Genomic DNA, 17,829 nt, shown 5'->3' on the forward strand with positions numbered 1-17,829 from the left:
ACTCATTGATCGGGCCTGGCCGATTGCAGCGCCCAATAGGGGCAAGAGGGGACAGTTGCCCCACCCTGACTTCTTCAGCTATTCTAAGAAATTGTTTGTAAATGTAATTCCCAACAACACTAAGGGGCAGATTTATTAAGGGTCGAAGTGAAAATTCGAATTTTTGAATTTCTTTCTGGTCACAACACTCAAATTGTGAATTATCCAAACTCAATTAGAGTTTTAATTTGAATTTGAAATTCATCATACTCTTGCCCTTTAAGAACTCAAATTCGACTATTCCCCACCTTAAATCTGCCGAATTGCTGTATAAGTCAATGGGAGAGGTCCAGGGATAATTTTGGTGATGTTTGCAGCCTTCCTGACATTCAAGTTTTTTTTCTGAGAAAAAAAACTTGAATAGAGGTTTTTTTAAATTCGATTGCAATATTTCTAATTTGAATCGAGTTTTTCTAATTTGAATTGAATTCGATTTGAGTTTTCTGGTCGATTCAATTCGTCCGAGAAAATTATTTTATTAATAAATTCGGAGTTTATGGGAGTTCTTAAAAACTCACATGAATTTGAAATTCGACCCTTGATAAATGTTCCTCTAAATGTTTTTTATACTTCCTACCCCAAGACAAGCCTTAATTAGATTATCTACTGCATTGTCATGAATAGGTTTATCATACCTCCCAACTGTCCCGTTTTTAGAGGGACAGTCCCTCTTTTGATACCCGCAATCCCTTGTTTCTACTGGAAAGTCCCGATTTTCTCTGCACAGAACAGCCAGAAAAAGAAACAATGTTTCTAACTTAATTGGCAGAGAGCCTAGAACAGCCACAGCAGCAGATAAGATACCTTTGTAACAATTTTGAGATAAGCAAATAAGTAATTGTAACAATATAAGATAACAGGTCCCTTGGGAGAAGTTAGACTCACAGCGTAAAGGGCAATTCACCTTCATTAACAAAACTGTAATAACTGAAAAAGAAACACAGAAATATGTTCAAACTTTCATAACCTGCCAAATTTTGTACAATGAACATGGTAATTAGGAGGTGTGGCCACACAAAAAATGGGCGTGGTCAATCTCCGCTCGCCAACTTTTTTGTCCCTGTTTTTATATCCAAAATGTTGACTGCAAGTACTGGACAATCCCCAGCATGCAACAACCCCTTTAATAGCCACATACCCTAAGGGGTTTATTTATTAAAGTCAGGATGCCAACTAGAAAAAATTTTGTTTTTTTTTATAAAATTCGAATTTATTGTGAAAAAAAAACCTCGACTTTTTCGTGATTTATTATATAATAACTCAGAATCCAAAAATCCGGCATCTCGGACCTGTTGTGGTTGTATATAAGTCAATGGGAGAAGTACTGAAGATCCTGATCTGCGCTGGGTTTCGTGCAATAATCCGAGGATTCTGAGGTCTTTGGGCGGAAAATCCAAAAATTGTCAAGTTTTTTTCCCGCACAGGAAATTTTTGGGAAAACGTATTGATAAAAAAAGAGGAAATAACCCGTGCGGATTTGGTGGGAGTATATTTCAGAAAATAAATTAGAAAAATTCAGATTTTGATAAATAACCCCCTAATTGTCCCTTTTATTTATCCGATGTAAGAATGAATAAGACTATGCTGTGTAGCTGTCCGTTCCATATGGGAGATGGCAAACACAGAGCTTTTGTTGCTTGTGGAAATTGCATAAAAATATTTGTGTCATACAAAAAATGCAGGAGAAGGCACTTTGGTGTTGTCCATTAAGCTGTTGAACGAGACAAAAATACCTGGATATTTGGAACCTTCATGACTATAAGGACTAACAGGCGGATCACCCCCATGGCTATCCAGCTTATAAACAAGATTCCCAGACACTGAAGGTTAGTATTATACCAATAGCCACATCGTACTGATCCACTAGTTTGGCCAAATGAGTTGTTCACATTGGGTCAATGAACAAATAACGGAACATGGTGCACACGTCTCCAAGCCACGACTGTTCTGTATGTGACGTCAATTAAGTCGTTTGCACATGGATAGGAAACTGGCTACAGGATCGGGTACAGAGGGTGGTTGTTAATGGGACATTCTCTACTTGGAGTAAGGTTCTTAGTGGGGTCCCTCAGGGCTCAGTATTGGGTCCACTTTTATTTAACTTGTTTATTAATGACTTAGGGGAGGGTATTGTAAGTAATGTATCAGTGTTTGCAGATGACACAAAACTATCCAGCCCAATTAATTCCATCCAGGATGTGGCACTTGCAACAGGATCTTGACAAACTGGCAATCTGGGCAGCTAAGTGGCAAATGAGATTCAATGTTGATAAATGTAAAGTCTTGCACCTTGGATGTAAAAATATCCACTTATACCCTTAATGGGACTGCACTAGGCAAATCCATAATGGAAAAGGACCTTGGAGTCCTTGTAGATGATAAACTTGTCTGTAGCAAGCAATGCCAGTCAGCAGCATCAAGGGCAAATAAGGTCTTGAGCTGTATTAAAAGGGGCATAGAGTCACGGGAGGAGGGGTCATTCTTCCACTGTATAGAGCACTTGTAAGGCCCCATCTAGAATATGCCGTACAGTTTTGGTCTCCATCACTCAAACAGGACATTATTGTATTAGAGAGGGTACAGAGAAGGGCAACTAAGCTGGTAAAAGGTATTGAAAATCTTAGCTATGAGGAAAGACTGGCCAAATTGGGGATGTTCACGCTGGAGAAGAGGCGCTTAAGGGGTGATATGATGACTATGTATAAATATATAAGGGGATCATATAATAATCTCTCTAATGCTTTATTTACCAGTAGGTCTTTCCAGCTGACACAAGGTCACCCATTCCGATTAGAAGAAAAGAGGTTCCGCCTAAATATTGGGAAGGGGTTTGTTACAGTGAGAACTGTGAAGATGTGGAATTGTCTCCGTGAATCAGTGGTACAGGCTGATACATTAGATAGGTATAAGAAGGGGTTGGATGGTGTTTAGCAAGTGAGGGAATACAGGGATATGGGAGATAGCTCATAGTACAAGTTGATCCAGGGACTGGTACTATTACCATCTTGGAGTCAGGAAGGAATTCTTCCCCCTCTGAGCGAATTGGAGAGGCTTCAAATGGAGTTTTTTTTTTTTCTTTGGATCAACTGGCAGTTAGGCAGGTTATATAAAGATTTAAAAGGTTGAACTTGATGGACGTGTGTCTTTTTTCAACCTAACTTACTATGTTACTATGTATGTCAAATGTCCATAATGCACAGTGCTGACCATCAGTGTGAGTCTGGCCCACAGAGCTCACAATCTAATGCTGGTGGTAATAAAGAAGCTATAGCAACAAGGAACTGAATCAGGATTGGTCTGAAAGCAGGTTTCCAGGAAATAAAAAATTTGATAAGAAAATCAAGCAATGGCCTCCTTGCTTTTTCACATAAACTTTTTCAAGGCCAAAACCCGAACAACATTTTACCAAAGCTTATCTGTGGGCGCCCCCTGCTGGACACTCACACACACACATTTATATATATATTATATATATTATTTATATATATATATATATATATATATATATATATATACATATACATATACATATATATATATAAACATATAGACAAATACAAGAGTCCTCTGCACTCAACCCATTATCAATATATTTAAGACAGAGACATTTTGTGCATACTGCTACTGAAAAATGCCTTACCCTTTAAACAAAACAGGGATTGTTTGTCCATATATTGCAATATATTTAAGCTGGCCAACTACGTCAAAGTCATCCCATATCTGGCCAGTCCTACGCTCAATTTTCATCTGATTCATTAAGAATTCTATTGCTTCATTATACATTTTACACAGGGACTAAGTTTTACCTGCAACTTACTTGCTGCTTTCAAAGTAAAACTCCCAAACTTGGCTGCCCTTTTATTAGACACCAGTGGGATCACCTCACTATAGCTGGGAAGGGTGGGAGCTACAACATGGAGCTGGTCACTGCTCCTGTATAACTATAACAAACAAGGGAAAGTTGTGCTCACCACTAATTTTTTAAACCATTAGGCGGGGGTGCAATGAGGCTGTGACCACAGAATACATATAGACAAATAGAAGAGTCCTCTGCACTCAACCCATTATCAATATATTTAAGACACAGCTTTCCCTTGTTTGTTATAGTTATACATTTTATATATATATAAAATATCAGAGGCGGGCCAAGCTAGCCGGGCACCCTAGGCGACCCAGCCGGCCAGCTCACCCTCACTTCCCCCGTCGCTTGCACAGTGACGTCACGCGCAAGCGCGTTGATGGGCGCCATGACGCACATGCACACAGACTACAGAAGAGTATGTGCTGCTTTACACGGACGCTAGCGTGAGTTAAGTCTGGCGAATAGTAATGTCTGGTCTAGGCAGAAGAGGTAGCTGCTCAGCGCCCCTCAATTGTTGCGCCCTAGGCAGCTGCCTCTTCTGCCTACCCCTAATTCCGGCCCAGCTGCGGGGCTTGAGCTTCGGCTTCTTTTCGTGGTGTGGGTCTTTTTGCGGCTTCAGTACTTCAACTTCGAGTCTTTTCGTGGTTTTTGGGTCTTTTCTTGGCTTCGGCTCCGTTTGCAGCTTCGGGTCTTCAGCACTTCGGGTCTTTTCGTGGCTTCGGGTTTCGGCACTTCAGCGGTTCGGCGCAGTCAAGGGGGGCCCGGCTAATTCGAAAAGGTCCGGATCAAATGTACTCCCTGTGCCCCTGAGGTAAGTCATTACAATCCTTGGGGTGCCCTAATATTTGGCAACCCCATGGATTGGACCTATCCTTCTCTCTGATTCCACTACTTTGAGGAGAAGAGGCTAAGCACGGTTGAACTCTAGAAAAGATACTGGCAGATCTGGCAGCAACACAGATGGAAAGATAGGACTTGCCAGTTTGTCCATTTTATTATAAATAACAACATATTTGCCAGCAAACATCATCAAGAAGGGGGAATGCATCGGAGAAACCCCTCGTGTAATTTACCTGCTACACCCAGGTACCTGTTATTTACAGTTATTTTAGCAAGAAGCTAGAAATAAACTTACCACAAACTGGACAACATCTCCCGGCTTGTGTTTGGCTGATTTGAAAGCTGGAAGTGTGGTGACGACAACGATTTGGTACTCAACATGGCCGGTCATCATCTTCCCACGTATCTCCTGGTACTCCGGAACCCAAAGATCTAGTGCAGTGTGGGCATTCTGAATAGGCCTAGAACAAGCCAGAGCCATATATATAAAAAAGCTGTAGAACTTTGCTGACCAATATCTATTGAGCAAGGCTGAAAAGCCTATTGGTTGAGAACTACATCAAACTGAACTACATCAAACTGTTAAAGGATCTACATAGGCCATAACGGAGATCCGTTAGTTTGCCAGGGGACTAAATGACTCAAAGCAGTGCTTCACCTTTACGTTAACTTTTAGTATATTATAGAATGGCTAATTCTAAGCAACTTTCAACTGGACTTAATTGTTTCTTTTTTAAAGTTTTTGTCTTCAACCTTTGACTCAGGGACCCTCCCCATCCAAAAAAAACAAAAGCTCTGTAAGGATACAAATGTATTGTTCAGGCTACTTTTTATTACTACTTTTTATATCCAGGCCTCTCCTATTCATATTCCAGTCTCTTATTCAAATCAGTGCATGGTTGCTAGTGTAATTTGGACCCTAGCAACTAGATTGCTCAATCTGCAAAGTGGAGACCTGCTGAATAATAATCTAAATAACCCAAAAACTACAAATAATAAAAAATGAAAACTAAATGTCAATTGTTTCAGACAGTGCCGTAACTACCGGGGGTGCAATCGGACCCGGGCCCGATCCACCTCGGGGCTTGCCGGAGATCATGTGCAAACACAGAAAGGAAATGCGCATCTGGAGTGGTGGTGGGTGGGGCCTGGGTGCATATCTGCAGCAGGGCCTGGAAGAGGGTATTTACGTTACCAGTTTCAGAATATCACTCTCTGCATCATACTAAAAGGTAATTTAAAGGAGGACAACCCCTTTAACAATCCCAAGTAATGATCTGTGGGTTGACTAAAACTCAACTCGCACCGACCCTAACCCGGCACTCTCCTTTATTTCTATACTTCTATCCGCCCTACTGGCACACTTGCTAGAGTATATAAAAGTAGGGATGCACCAAATTCACTATTTGGGATTCGGCCCAATCCCTGAATCCATTATGAAAGATTCGGGCAAATACCGAACCCTAATTTGCATATGCATATAGGGACGGGAAAAGGAAAGTGTTTACATTTTCCAGTCTCTTTCTGTTTACATTTTTTCACTTCCTTGTTTTGTGAAGAAAAGTCATGTGATTTGACTCCTGCCCCTAATTTACATATGCAAATTAGGATTCGGATTCAGTTCGGCCAGACACAAGGATTCGGCCAAATCCTGCTGAAAAGGGCCGAATCCCAAACATAATCTTGGATTCGGTGAATCCCTATGTAAAACAGAGCACACGGAGGAGGAAGGGGGGCAATAGAGGGTCGCCCGAAAAGGGAAAAATGTGTCCTCTATCGCCTCTACAAACACGTAGGCCTGTGTATGGCAAACACGCAAGCCTGGATTTGCAATACATTTAGAGTTGCCACCTGGCCGGTGAAAATGATGGCTGATCCCAATGTTATTAATAGGGCAAAAAAGATAAATATTTAGGAAGGCTGGTATTTTTTTCCAGAAAAGGTGGCAACCCTAAATACATTTAGCTATATCAGTACTAGTAAATTATTTGTCTCACCCCCCATTGTTACACCCCTGAATTCCCAGTTAGAACCCGTCACTCAAGGTTTAGATCCGCCCAGTTCCACCCCTGACCCGCCCAGTTACGCCCCTTTATCTCACTAGTCAGCATTTCACATAAACTCGACTATATACTGACAGTTAAGTGGCCCTGCAGGACTTGGGGTTTATAGGAGTTAAGAGTTCAGTGTATAAGTGCGCTGGCAGCAGCCTGGCTCTTTGACAATTTTATTTTTTCAACTTTCCAAAGAGGACAGTGTCTCTGCGAAGAGAAAGGGCGTTCCAAATCAGCCTCCCCCTAAATGCAAATGGTCTCGCCCGCTCTCGCATTCCCGCCACTGCTGCTAACACCGGGCTCCCCTATATAAGACACGGGACACTAACCTGGACGTAACCACCGCCGCGGCCATTGTAGTGTTTCTGTGTGAGCGGGGGGCGGGGCCTACAGTGTAGGAAGAGTCACGGGACTGAGGCTGAGCGGCGCTTCCCGTCGACGTAGAAGTAAAAGCGATTCCCAGAAGCTCGTGTTGTTGGAGAACAAAGAGTTTAGTGCGAACAAATCATGAGGAATGGCATTTGGGGCGTTACAATGGACGCTATATTAAAAAGAGCCGGTGTATGCAAAATAGGTTTAATGCTGAGCTCAAAACGTAGTCGGCAGGATTCGAACCTGCGCGGGGAGACCCCAATGGATTTCTAGTCCATCGCCTTAACCACTCGGCCACGACTACTGCTGAGTGATGGTCCTGAGCTATGTGAAGCCTGGGCATGCTTGCAATTCCGTATGTTTAGTTTGTTCATTATTATGAAGGTTTAGCTGTGAGGGGACGTGTTCATAGAGCTGAGTCATGTGACGGTCCCGCGCTTCCTGCAAACTCTCTGACTGATTCAGATTGACAGAAGCCGCTTGTGATGCCACAATCTCACCTTGTATAAAGTTTCTATTCACTTGTAATTGCAGCAACGAACCTTCCACGCGTCGTTCATAAACTATTTACCACATGTTTAACTTTACTCTTTTGCTAGGGTTGCCACTTTTTCAGGAAAAAAATACCGGCCTTCCTATATATTTATCTTTTTTCCTTATTAATAATATTGGGATTAACCATCATTTTTTGCTGGCCAGGCCCGTAAAATACTGGCCAGGTGGCAACCCTACCCAGGGCCCTCTCAGCAATTCATCATCCACATCCCCAGAGCCGGGCCAGGCTCCCTAGGCAACTTGGCCGACCGTGGCTAGAGTTGCCATCATCTGGCCGGTAAAAATGATGATTGATCCCAATGTTATGATAAATATAAAGGAAGGCTGGTATTTTATACTGGTAAAGGTGGCAACCCTAGTTGCCACCCGGCTGGTATTTTACCAGACTAGCCAGTAAAACACCTGCCAAGGCCAGGGCCAGTATTACAAATTTACCGGCAATGTAGTTGCTGGTAATTTTCAATACCCTTAACAAAAGCCCATGGTCCTCTGGTGAATGGCCTGCACCTTTTGCGGCATGGCTCAACCCTTTTGCATCACAGTCCGCCGCCTTTTTGCATCACGGCCCGTCCCTTTAGTTCCCTCCCCCACCACTGACCAGTAATTTTTTTTTGAAAAGGTGACAACCCTAACCGTGGCACCAGCTGTGTGAGCGCATGCATGAATTTACGCTCGTGCACACATGTGCGTAATCGAGCATGCTCTTGCGCAGAAGCGAAATAGCCGAAGAACTAGCAGCAACAGTCCAGGAGAGAGGGGACCAGACATGGGGTAGGCGACAGAGAAGGAACGTGCCTGGCGCCCCCCCAGCTTTGTGCCGATAAATTCTTTGACACAGCTTGGTTGGCTTGGTTATTTGTAAGAGGGAACCTGAGCTATTTAAGCATTATAAACAGACTTTGTCCTTGGGAATTTGGGGAAGAGGAGACTACAGATCATTTCTTACTACAGTGTCCAGTATCCCAGGCCCTTTATGATCAGGTTCTGTCCATTTTAGGGATTAAAAGATTTTTTCTATGAAGAAAGAGCCTGTGGACTAGAGAGTCGGCAGCATCCATTTCAAAAAGAGACCCTTTCATCATGTTTACAGTCATCAGATTCTTCCTGTGGTTAGTGAGACGCCACAAAACTTTGAGGAGAGAGAAGGTACCACTGACACGATTGTCAGATTCTGAGGGAATTGAAAATTTGTGTAAATAAGGAAAATATTAGGCTGTGGGAGGGGATTGAATGTGCAAGGGTGGATGCATCTGATATTATTTAATGTGCAATTGACTGATTTGTTTTATTCATAATTTGTATGACGGATATGAAATTCTGAATTGAAGTAATTAAGTTTTCTTGTTTTTGGTGATTTTAAATTCTTAATAAAAATTCCTATCCCCTGGGCTCCCCCCGCTGCTGTTCCATATACATAACTCCCAGCGGTCCCGAATCGCAATTCCCCGAAAGGAGTGTCACAGGAATGGGCAGACTGGGGGGGGGCAGAACCGGGCACGGTCATGGCAGACAAGTGATCTGACTGGATTTGTCCTGTTTTAGAAATGTTTGCATTTACGGTTCTTTTCTTTTTCTCTTTATCCCATATGTTTTTATCTGAACTGCTGTGTCTTTCTCTCCATTTGCAGGTGATGAGCATGGCACCATGGGGGTCTGCTCTGTAGCCCTTGAAACAAATGAGTAGCGATTCAGTCACCACCGACTATTTGTGGCTGCTGAGCTGAGGAGCATAACTGACTCTTATGCACATGGACGATACAGCAGGATCATCTTCACATGCACTGATTTTTGAAGGAAGTAGGTGAGCTGAGGGTCTGTGTCTATGGCAGCACTGGACCTCTATACAGGGCCCAATATGTCTGCATTGCCCACATCCCACCAAACCCTATCCAAAATACTCAAACCCTGCCTCTTTGGCAGTAAATGGCAGCCCTTTGACAGGTGTCTGGGACTTCCACTTCAGTTGGCCCTGAGACCTGCCTATCCCCTCTGATTGTGGCTTTGGTCACCTGCCCACAAAGCTGGAAATTATTCAGGCAAAACATTTCCATGTATCATTGCCCTTAAAGGGCACCTGCTGGGTAAAAATGTTATCCCCAACCAAAGGTGCAGGCTAATAGAGCCCACGTTCCGGTTGGGGAACGTGGGCGCGCATGTGCTCATTATGCACATGCGTGTGACGTCACATGTGCGTTATGCGCGTGACCGGACATGGCTGCTCGCACCGGGAGCTCTCTCCCGGTGCGGGTAGCCTAGCACTGGCGGGGGGCATTTTTTTTTTAAAAAAAACTGTTATCCCCAACCGGAATGCTGGCTCTATTAGCCTGCACCTTTGGTTGGGGATAACATTTTTACCCAGCCAATGTTCCCTGTAAGGTGTGCACTTGGGCTTACTCACACAAACAAATTCTGGTGCACACAAAGGCCAGCGCACACAACAAATACAGGTGCACACAAAGAATTTTGTGTGAAAACACAGCATTTTGTATTAATTCTGACCTGAGCACACAGTTTTTAAAAACTATGGGCACAAGTTTAAATGTGCGCACTAAATAGATTTTTTTTGCGCACATAGCCAAGAAGGAATTAGAGGGAACATTGGTGACAGCGTGACTGATCTTCATGCCATGTAAGTAGCCAAAATTTGGTGATTTGGCCTCACATACAGACAGATGACTTGTAGTTGTCTGACCATGGATGCCTTTGCCCACTCAGTCAGATCGTTACACTTAAACTTATACGCTATAGGATCTACGCCAGCAACATTAAAATACCGTCATGCCAGTGCCCGAGTTCTGCATTTCCTTCAGATTTATGCCACTTGACTTGTTGGCAACATGCTAGGTATGCTAAGGCAATCCAATCACTGGGTATGCTGGTACTCAAGTCTGTCAGCAGGTGGTGCTGTTTTAAAAGACATCTAGTGCTCTCATATGCCAATGGCTTTCTCCTTGCTGCCTGAGACACACAGCACAATAAATAATCAGCTTATGTTTGATGTTTTCAATTACCTTCAGCTCCATAATAAAGAGGAATATTGCTCACCGCATAGAGCCAGACTGATGGCAAGCCGCTGATATGCGATCCCTCGTGCAGAGCACATAATATCCACATGCATTTACTGCTGATGGAAATAACAGGAAACAAATGGACAGGGAATTAATGTTTATGTTACTCAATCAGTATAGTGATGTAATGTGCCAATTAATACTGCCACTGCTTTTGCTGTTGATTGTAAGCTAAGCGATGGGGATCGTGAGGCTTTAGCAAAACCCTTCCTGATTGGTGGCAATCCCAAGAATGTAGGTGTATTGTTTCTCAGCTATGTCTATAAAGGGCACTAACGTGCAATTTCCCTTTGACATTATACAGAGCAACTTGCCTAATTTGCTTTATTTGACATTGCACACGGATTCTATTCATAAAATCCCACAATGTCTACCACTGAACTAAGTAAGACAATAACGAGGGCAGAGCCACATGTGAACCCCAAATACTAATTAAGTACGACCTTTAATAGATATCCACAGGGTTGGACTGGGCAAACGAGACACCGGGGGAAAAACCCAGTGGGCTCCATAGACCCAGACTCACACCCCAGCTGAAACCCTGCCACCCCCCATCCCTGATCAAGGCAGCAAGAAGGGGAAATAAGGAACACAAGGAGAGGGACTGTAGACCCCTGAGGTGCAACCCTGGTGGATCCCGGATCCCCCAGTTAGATGCTGGGTATCCATTACTATTAAGCTGGCTTTATATGGGCTGAGAATATCTGGGCTTTTTCAGACCAAGCTGAAAGCTTATTGACCCATGTATATGGCTTGCCCCACAGTCTGTCTAACTGATAATTGTCTGAAAATCATCAAACAAGAGGTGTCCAATATGTCTGTCAATGTTGCAATAAAAATATGTGGAATATGGAAAACTGGCCTGGATTTGTGGCAAGGTAACAAAGGCCAGGGCGGCAAATTATTAGGGGCGGCATGCCGTCCGGCCGCTTGCTGAGGAACAATGTGGCCAAACAGCTCGCGCGAGTGCTAGGACTGCGCCAAGGGGCGACCGCAAGCCAAATCCATCTCTGTAGGAAAAGGGAGAGCATTATTTCAAGTGACAATAAAATTTAACAGGTTGGGTTCGGTCTGATGCAGGTTGAAAATGTTCAAGTAGTGCATCACTAGTTCGCCAGTATTTCAAAGGCCTAGCTGATGCCAGGGATCGTTTTGCAAATTCACTGGCAATGTAATTATCATCCCCCTATATGCACCCCACTCCTTATGTTGCTGGTATGGATCCCTCTGCAAAGTTATCAAACCTACCTGGTATTGTTGTATTGAGCATGTGTTCTCTCATTTGCCCAAAAGAAATGTAATATATTCATTTTTATTCTACCTATCCTAGGCTGATCAAAGTTAGCTGCTGATTGGTTGTAATTGGTTTCCAAAATGGTTAGTAGACATGCCACTTGCATGGCCCTTAAATTAAAGATCAGGCACCTGGCAGAGCAGGAGCACTTGGGTATCCATCATGTATTACATAAAGCAGAGAAAACAACCAGGCTTTCTACCCTAGCAATGCATCCAATCTAACCAACAGGAGAGGTCAGTGAAAGGTGGGGTGAAAATTACTGAAACTAAACCGCCCTCTGCTTTTGTGTCTGGTAGACAGGGCCACACTGGTTTGCTACAGTACCACAGAATCTAAAGGGCAATTTTGATCAGCCATTACGGCAATTTCAAATATTGCTGGTAGAGAAACAGTTTTTGGAGAGTTGCCTCCTGGATTGGAACTAAGGGTAGACAGAAGAGGCACCTGCTTGGGGCACAACGAAGTACGGGCGCTGGGCAGGCACAACGAAGTACGGGCGCTGGGCAGGTACCTGTTCAAAGGTCTTCTGCCTACCTCTAGTCCGGGTTTTGTTTCCCTGCAGCTCTCATCACTCTCCCTTCCCTCCATCACTCCCACCTACCTCCTTCCCCTCCCCTTCCCCTTCTCTTCTTATGGCGCATGCACACTCACTAGGGGACGTGCACAAACAGGGGGGGGGGTTAGTGAACTGGGGGAAGCGGGGTAGGCAGAAGAGGCACCTACCTAGAGTGCAAAGATGTGGGGGTGCTGGGCAGGTACCTGTTCATAGGTATTCTGCCTACCGCTAGTCCAGGTTCGCTCCCTTGCTGCTCTCACCTCCCATCTATCACTCTCCCCTCCCTCACTCCCCCCCACCTCCCTCCCCTGCCTTTCCCCTTCATTGCTCTCCCTTCCCTCCTCTTCATTCGCGAGCGCATACACACATGGGGGGGTAGCCGACCAGGGTGCCTAGGGTGGTCCTGCTCTGTTTGCCGCTTGCAGTAGCACAAATTTATAGCAGGCAACAAATATCCCTGTTGGCCATAGCGCTAATATGAAACCAATTGTAGCAGTGTCTACATCTAATTGTTGTGAGAGTGGGCCCTGGGCTTAGGTTCTTTGGTGGGCCCAAAGAGGCCAAGTCTGACACTGCATTGAGGCAAGGAGCAGAGTGTTCTGAATACTGAGAGCTCAACACTATTACAAGATGAAGGTTCCAAGCTTTCTTTTAGATGAAACAGGGGTAACTCGGTGGGTGGCTTTTTGTACCTGGACAACTTGGGAAATGTTCAAGAGACGTTGATTGTTTCCGAACGCCAGTGATTAAACGATACTCCTGAGAATCCAGCAGAGGAACTCTGAGCCGTTCCATGAAGGGGTCTGTTTATGTTTAATGTAATGACTTGAGTCAGCCTAGTAGCCACATGAGTCAGCTTGCTGCAATCTAGAGAAATACTGCTCTCACAGTGCATCGCTGGGGCCTCAGCGCTCGGAGGCTTCTTTCATCTTAGACAGTGAACAGTTCCCATTTAGGTTTATTACATGCAAATCCATTGCATTGATCCATGCTTCTCGAGCAAGAACTTCCAGCAACAAACACCGAGGCCTGTTCATTCATGTCAGTGCCACAGGTCCGATGCTGATTCCTATTAAGCTTTCCAGCCTGTTTGGCTCAGAGGCTGACTTTTGGTTGTTAGTGCAAAGCACCTGTGATATTTAACCCACAAACATATTTCCAGCATGAATTAAGGAGAAATTCTAAAAATGATTGTTTAAAAGGAATGTTATTTTTGGGTAACGGCAGTGCATTCCATCCAATAATATAAATCACTCTTGGCCTGTGTTTGTATTGCTGAAGGAATCTTTAACAGACAGACCCAGAAAGGAGTCAAGAAACTTATGCTGATATCCTCCCAAACACAGGACTTTGTTTTTTTAATCAGGGCACAAGGAAACATCTGATTTGGACCAGGGAACGAAAGAATGGAAGAAAAACATTACCACGCTTGGGCTCCTTTTCTTCCCCTTTGTTTTCTGTGAGTGGCTACAAACAAAAGTGGTTCTGAATCTATTCTGGCCTTTGTCAAGGACTAACAACACCCGCCCGTATTGGCACTACACTTCCATTGTGCCTCCAAAAAAAGTCTATTTAAAGGAAAACGAATTAAGCCCAACAGACCTTAGTTTAGAAAGCAGTCGTTTGTGTATCTGGAAAGGCACAATGATAGAAGACAAGTAGAGAAAACAAAGGGAATGGTATCATAACCCAAACTCAAATAAGTTTTGCCCTTTATGTTGTTTCCCTTCTTACTCTGCCTCTTGGCATTCTCAATTACTTTAATATAACATGACGAGGGGTACCAGAGGGACAGATACTTGTAGAACTAAAATCCAGTGGAAGCAGGCCCGGATTTGCGGCAAGGCCGCATAGGCCCTGGCCTAGGGCGGCAAAGAAATAGGGGCGGCATGCCGCCCAGCCGCCGTTCAACTGCACCAGCTGCGCCGGCGTTTTTTGCCGGCGCGCTGGGAAGGCGGGTGCTAGGACCGCGCGGCCTAGGGGCGCCCAAAAGTGAAATCCGGCGCTGAGTGGAAGTGGACCTTGTACCTCCCATAGCCCCACCATGACCCTGCTTGGAAGTGGTGCTCAAAAACTGCATTAGGTCAGTTGCACATTTTTTGTTTGTGAAAAATTCTCATTCATCCAGGTCATGGTATATCTGTAGTAATAAGTCACATCAACTGGATGTTTTTTTCCTTGAAGACGTTTCACCAGTCATCCAACTGGCTTTCTAAATTCAGAATAACTCTTACATTGGATCTTGCTTTGAAATATAGCCTCTGGAATGTTGCTCCAATCAGCATAATGACACATTTTTTAATGACGGTGTCTTCTCACCGAGGGTCGGCCTCCACTGATATCGGTAGGTAGCACAGTGGATAGGGTAGCCACCTGGCCGGTATTTTAATGGCCTGGCCAGTAAAAATGATGGTCGATCCCAATGTTATTAATAGGGAAAAAAGATAAATATATAGGAAGGCCGGTATTTTTTTCCAGGAAAGGCAACCCTAACAGTAGGCTAGTGATTTCAGCTGATGGTAGTTGTTGGAAATCAAGTCCATCACAGTGCTGATCCACTCCCTTCTAAGCTCTACTCCTAGTACAGGACCCTTCCTTTGTGTTCTGGCTGAAACTTTATTTACTAAGCAATTCATCAAAGACGTTTAACAAATAACTTCAGGCAACTCATATTATTCAAATTGTTCTGCCCAATTTTATTTAATTTGTTACTTTCTCTCCCAATCTATTCTTATTTCAATACTGGAATAAAATGCCACCCCTATGCCAAATTTTGTACTCGTACCATGTGTCTTAGCATGCGCTAAATGCTTCCAGCTGTAATAGCACCGACTTGAATATTCTATTAAATCAGCGGCACATTTGAAAGGTCAACATATTATAATAGAATGCAAAATAACCTGGTATTTATTGAGTTAACAAGGGCCAAGGCTGCACAAAACCAGGCCAAATGCCCACCAAATCAGGAGGACACGGCCACACAAAGAGTTGCCCTATTTGGTGTGACTGGTGAGTGGAGACGGTCAGGGCAGAATTCCTTAATAATGGAACGGGGGGAGAGAATGGCTAACAATGCCAACTTGCCCATCTTTTTCATGTCCTGCACTGGCCAGAGACAGAAGCATAACTATAGAAAAAGTCCTAAATTGATTTTGCTGTGGGGTCAATACCTTCGAAATGGTAATGGGAACCCTCAGCAAAAAGTTTGGTTTGTTATTTAAAAAAAAAAAAGGCTTTAAAGGACTAGTTTTGTGAATGGTGATGGGCGAATAAATTCGCCTGGCACAAATTTGCAGCGAATTTCCACGTTCGCCACCGGCAAATAAATTTGCAAATCTCCCGCAATTGCCGCCGTCAATTTCTGTTTTTCACGATTTTATTTGTGAAAACGTTCGAATTGCTCGATGTTTTGTGAAAACGTTCGAATTGCTAATTTTTTTGTGAAAACTTTAGAATTGCTAGATTTTTTAATGAAAACATTCGAATTGCTTGATTTTTTTCGTGAAAACACTCGAATTGCTTGATTTTAGTGAAAACGTTCGAATTGCTTGATTTTTTCCTTGAATACGTTCGAATTGCCCTAAGCTTAGCCAAGAGCTCACTGAGCAAGTGCAGTGCCATTGACACACAAAACATGTGATCCTTAGGACCAATTTGAAGGCCTGGATCATTGCTGCTGACCCTCTGGGCCATTTCTAGCCATATTAATTTCAAGGCTTTAGTTGTGTTTCAAGCGTTTACACACTAGAGAGTCAGCCCCCTTACTACTTGCGTCTCTGTTTTTTTTAGGTGCATTATACAGCTCCTATTAACTGCCGCTTCAGTTTCAACATACATATTGGTGTGATATTTTCATAGGAACAGGTGCTGCCATGTTGTTTGCACTGACAACTCACTATAGAATCTCATCCTTAGACTGTAACAGAGCCATGCCCTCCATTTATTTTTAATTAGCGATTTCACGGTTTTATAGTATTTGTTTTACAAACATGAGACCTACAAGCCCCCAAGTGGCATAAACTGACTGACCTCCATTTATCCTGATCCTGCAGCACATACAAGTGATTCTTAAAGGGCATGTAAGGCAAAAAAATAAAATCCCATTTTTACTTTGTTTAATTAAAAGAAACCTATCTCCAATATACTTTATTTAAAAATTGTGTATTGTTTTTTTAAGAAACCTGACTGTATGCAGTGAAATTCTCCCTTCATTTACTGCTGTGGATAGGAATTGTCAGACGGTCCCTAACTGCTGAGCAGGGAAACATTCATACTTATGAACAGCAGGGGGAGCCCCAGCCTTACTTCCCAGCCATGCAGAACTCAAGCAGCTTCGTTTGTTTCCCCTGTAGAGCAGTGGGTGGCTGTGTAGAGATTTGTATGGGATTTTATTTTGGTCTTTACATCCCCTTTACTGTTTCCAACTCCAGCTGCAGGGACAAAGATCATGGAGCCAGATTTAAACAAATAAACTCAGATTCTCTTTGGAGGATTATTTTGCAACAGCCATTGGTTCTGAAGTTCACGTTTATGTTTAGTATACAAAATACAGCATGTATGGCCTTATTCTACACCTTCAAGTTGCTTTTAGTATGTTATAGAATGGAAAATTCTAAGCAACTTTTCAATTGGTCTTTTTTTATAGTTTTTTAAATATTTGCCTTTTTCTTCTGACCCTTTCCAGCTTTCAAATGGGGGTCACTGACCCCATCTAAAAAAACAAATGCTCTGTAAAGCTACAAATGTATTGTTATTGCTACTTTTTATTACGCATCTTTCTATTCAGGCCTCTCCTATTCATATTTCAGTCTCTTATTCAAATCAATGCATGGTTACTAGGGTTATTTGGACCCTAGCAACCAGATTGCTGAAATTCGCAAACTGGAGAGCTGCTGAATAAAAAACGAAATAACTCAAACACCACAAATAATTAAAAATGAAAACCAATTGCAAATTGTCTGAGAATATCACTCTTTTCGTCATACTAAATGTTCATTCAAAGGTGAACAACCCCTTTAATTAACACGTTTATAATTTGGAATATTTATATATTATTATGAACACATTTCACAGTGTACATAGAAACAATATAAAATACACTGATAATATCAATATAATAAAGATGATTTGATATCATTCAGCATTATATCAGTGTCCCTATCACATTCCATTGTACAGCAGCAGGT

The 17,829-nt window shown here is 43.1% G+C and overlaps 1 protein-coding gene and 1 non-coding gene across 2 annotated transcripts in view; both read right to left on the reverse strand.

The window, feature by feature from the left end:
• The window catches only part of hs1bp3.S (HCLS1 binding protein 3 S homeolog), a 50,918-nt gene extending 43,546 nt beyond the window's left edge, over window positions 1-7,372 (reverse strand). The window contains exons 1-2 of the mRNA XM_018265963.2: window positions 7,125-7,372; window positions 5,037-5,202 (exon numbers count right to left, since the gene is read on the reverse strand). Coding sequence (XP_018121452.1) covers window positions 5,037-5,202; window positions 7,125-7,150 — 192 coding nt within the window. The 5' untranslated portion in view covers window positions 7,151-7,372. The remainder of the gene's footprint in view (window positions 1-5,036; window positions 5,203-7,124) is intronic.
• A 17-nt stretch (window positions 7,373-7,389) lies between these two features.
• Window positions 7,390-7,471, reverse strand: trnas-aga. Its single transcript has one exon. It is a non-coding gene; the product is annotated as a tRNA-Ser (tRNA).
• Window positions 7,472-17,829: the final 10,358 nt, after the last annotated feature.

This window comes from Xenopus laevis, chromosome 5S (genome assembly GCF_017654675.1).
Source record: "Xenopus laevis strain J_2021 chromosome 5S, Xenopus_laevis_v10.1, whole genome shotgun sequence".
In the NCBI taxonomy this organism is placed as follows: domain Eukaryota; kingdom Metazoa; phylum Chordata; class Amphibia; order Anura; family Pipidae; genus Xenopus; species Xenopus laevis.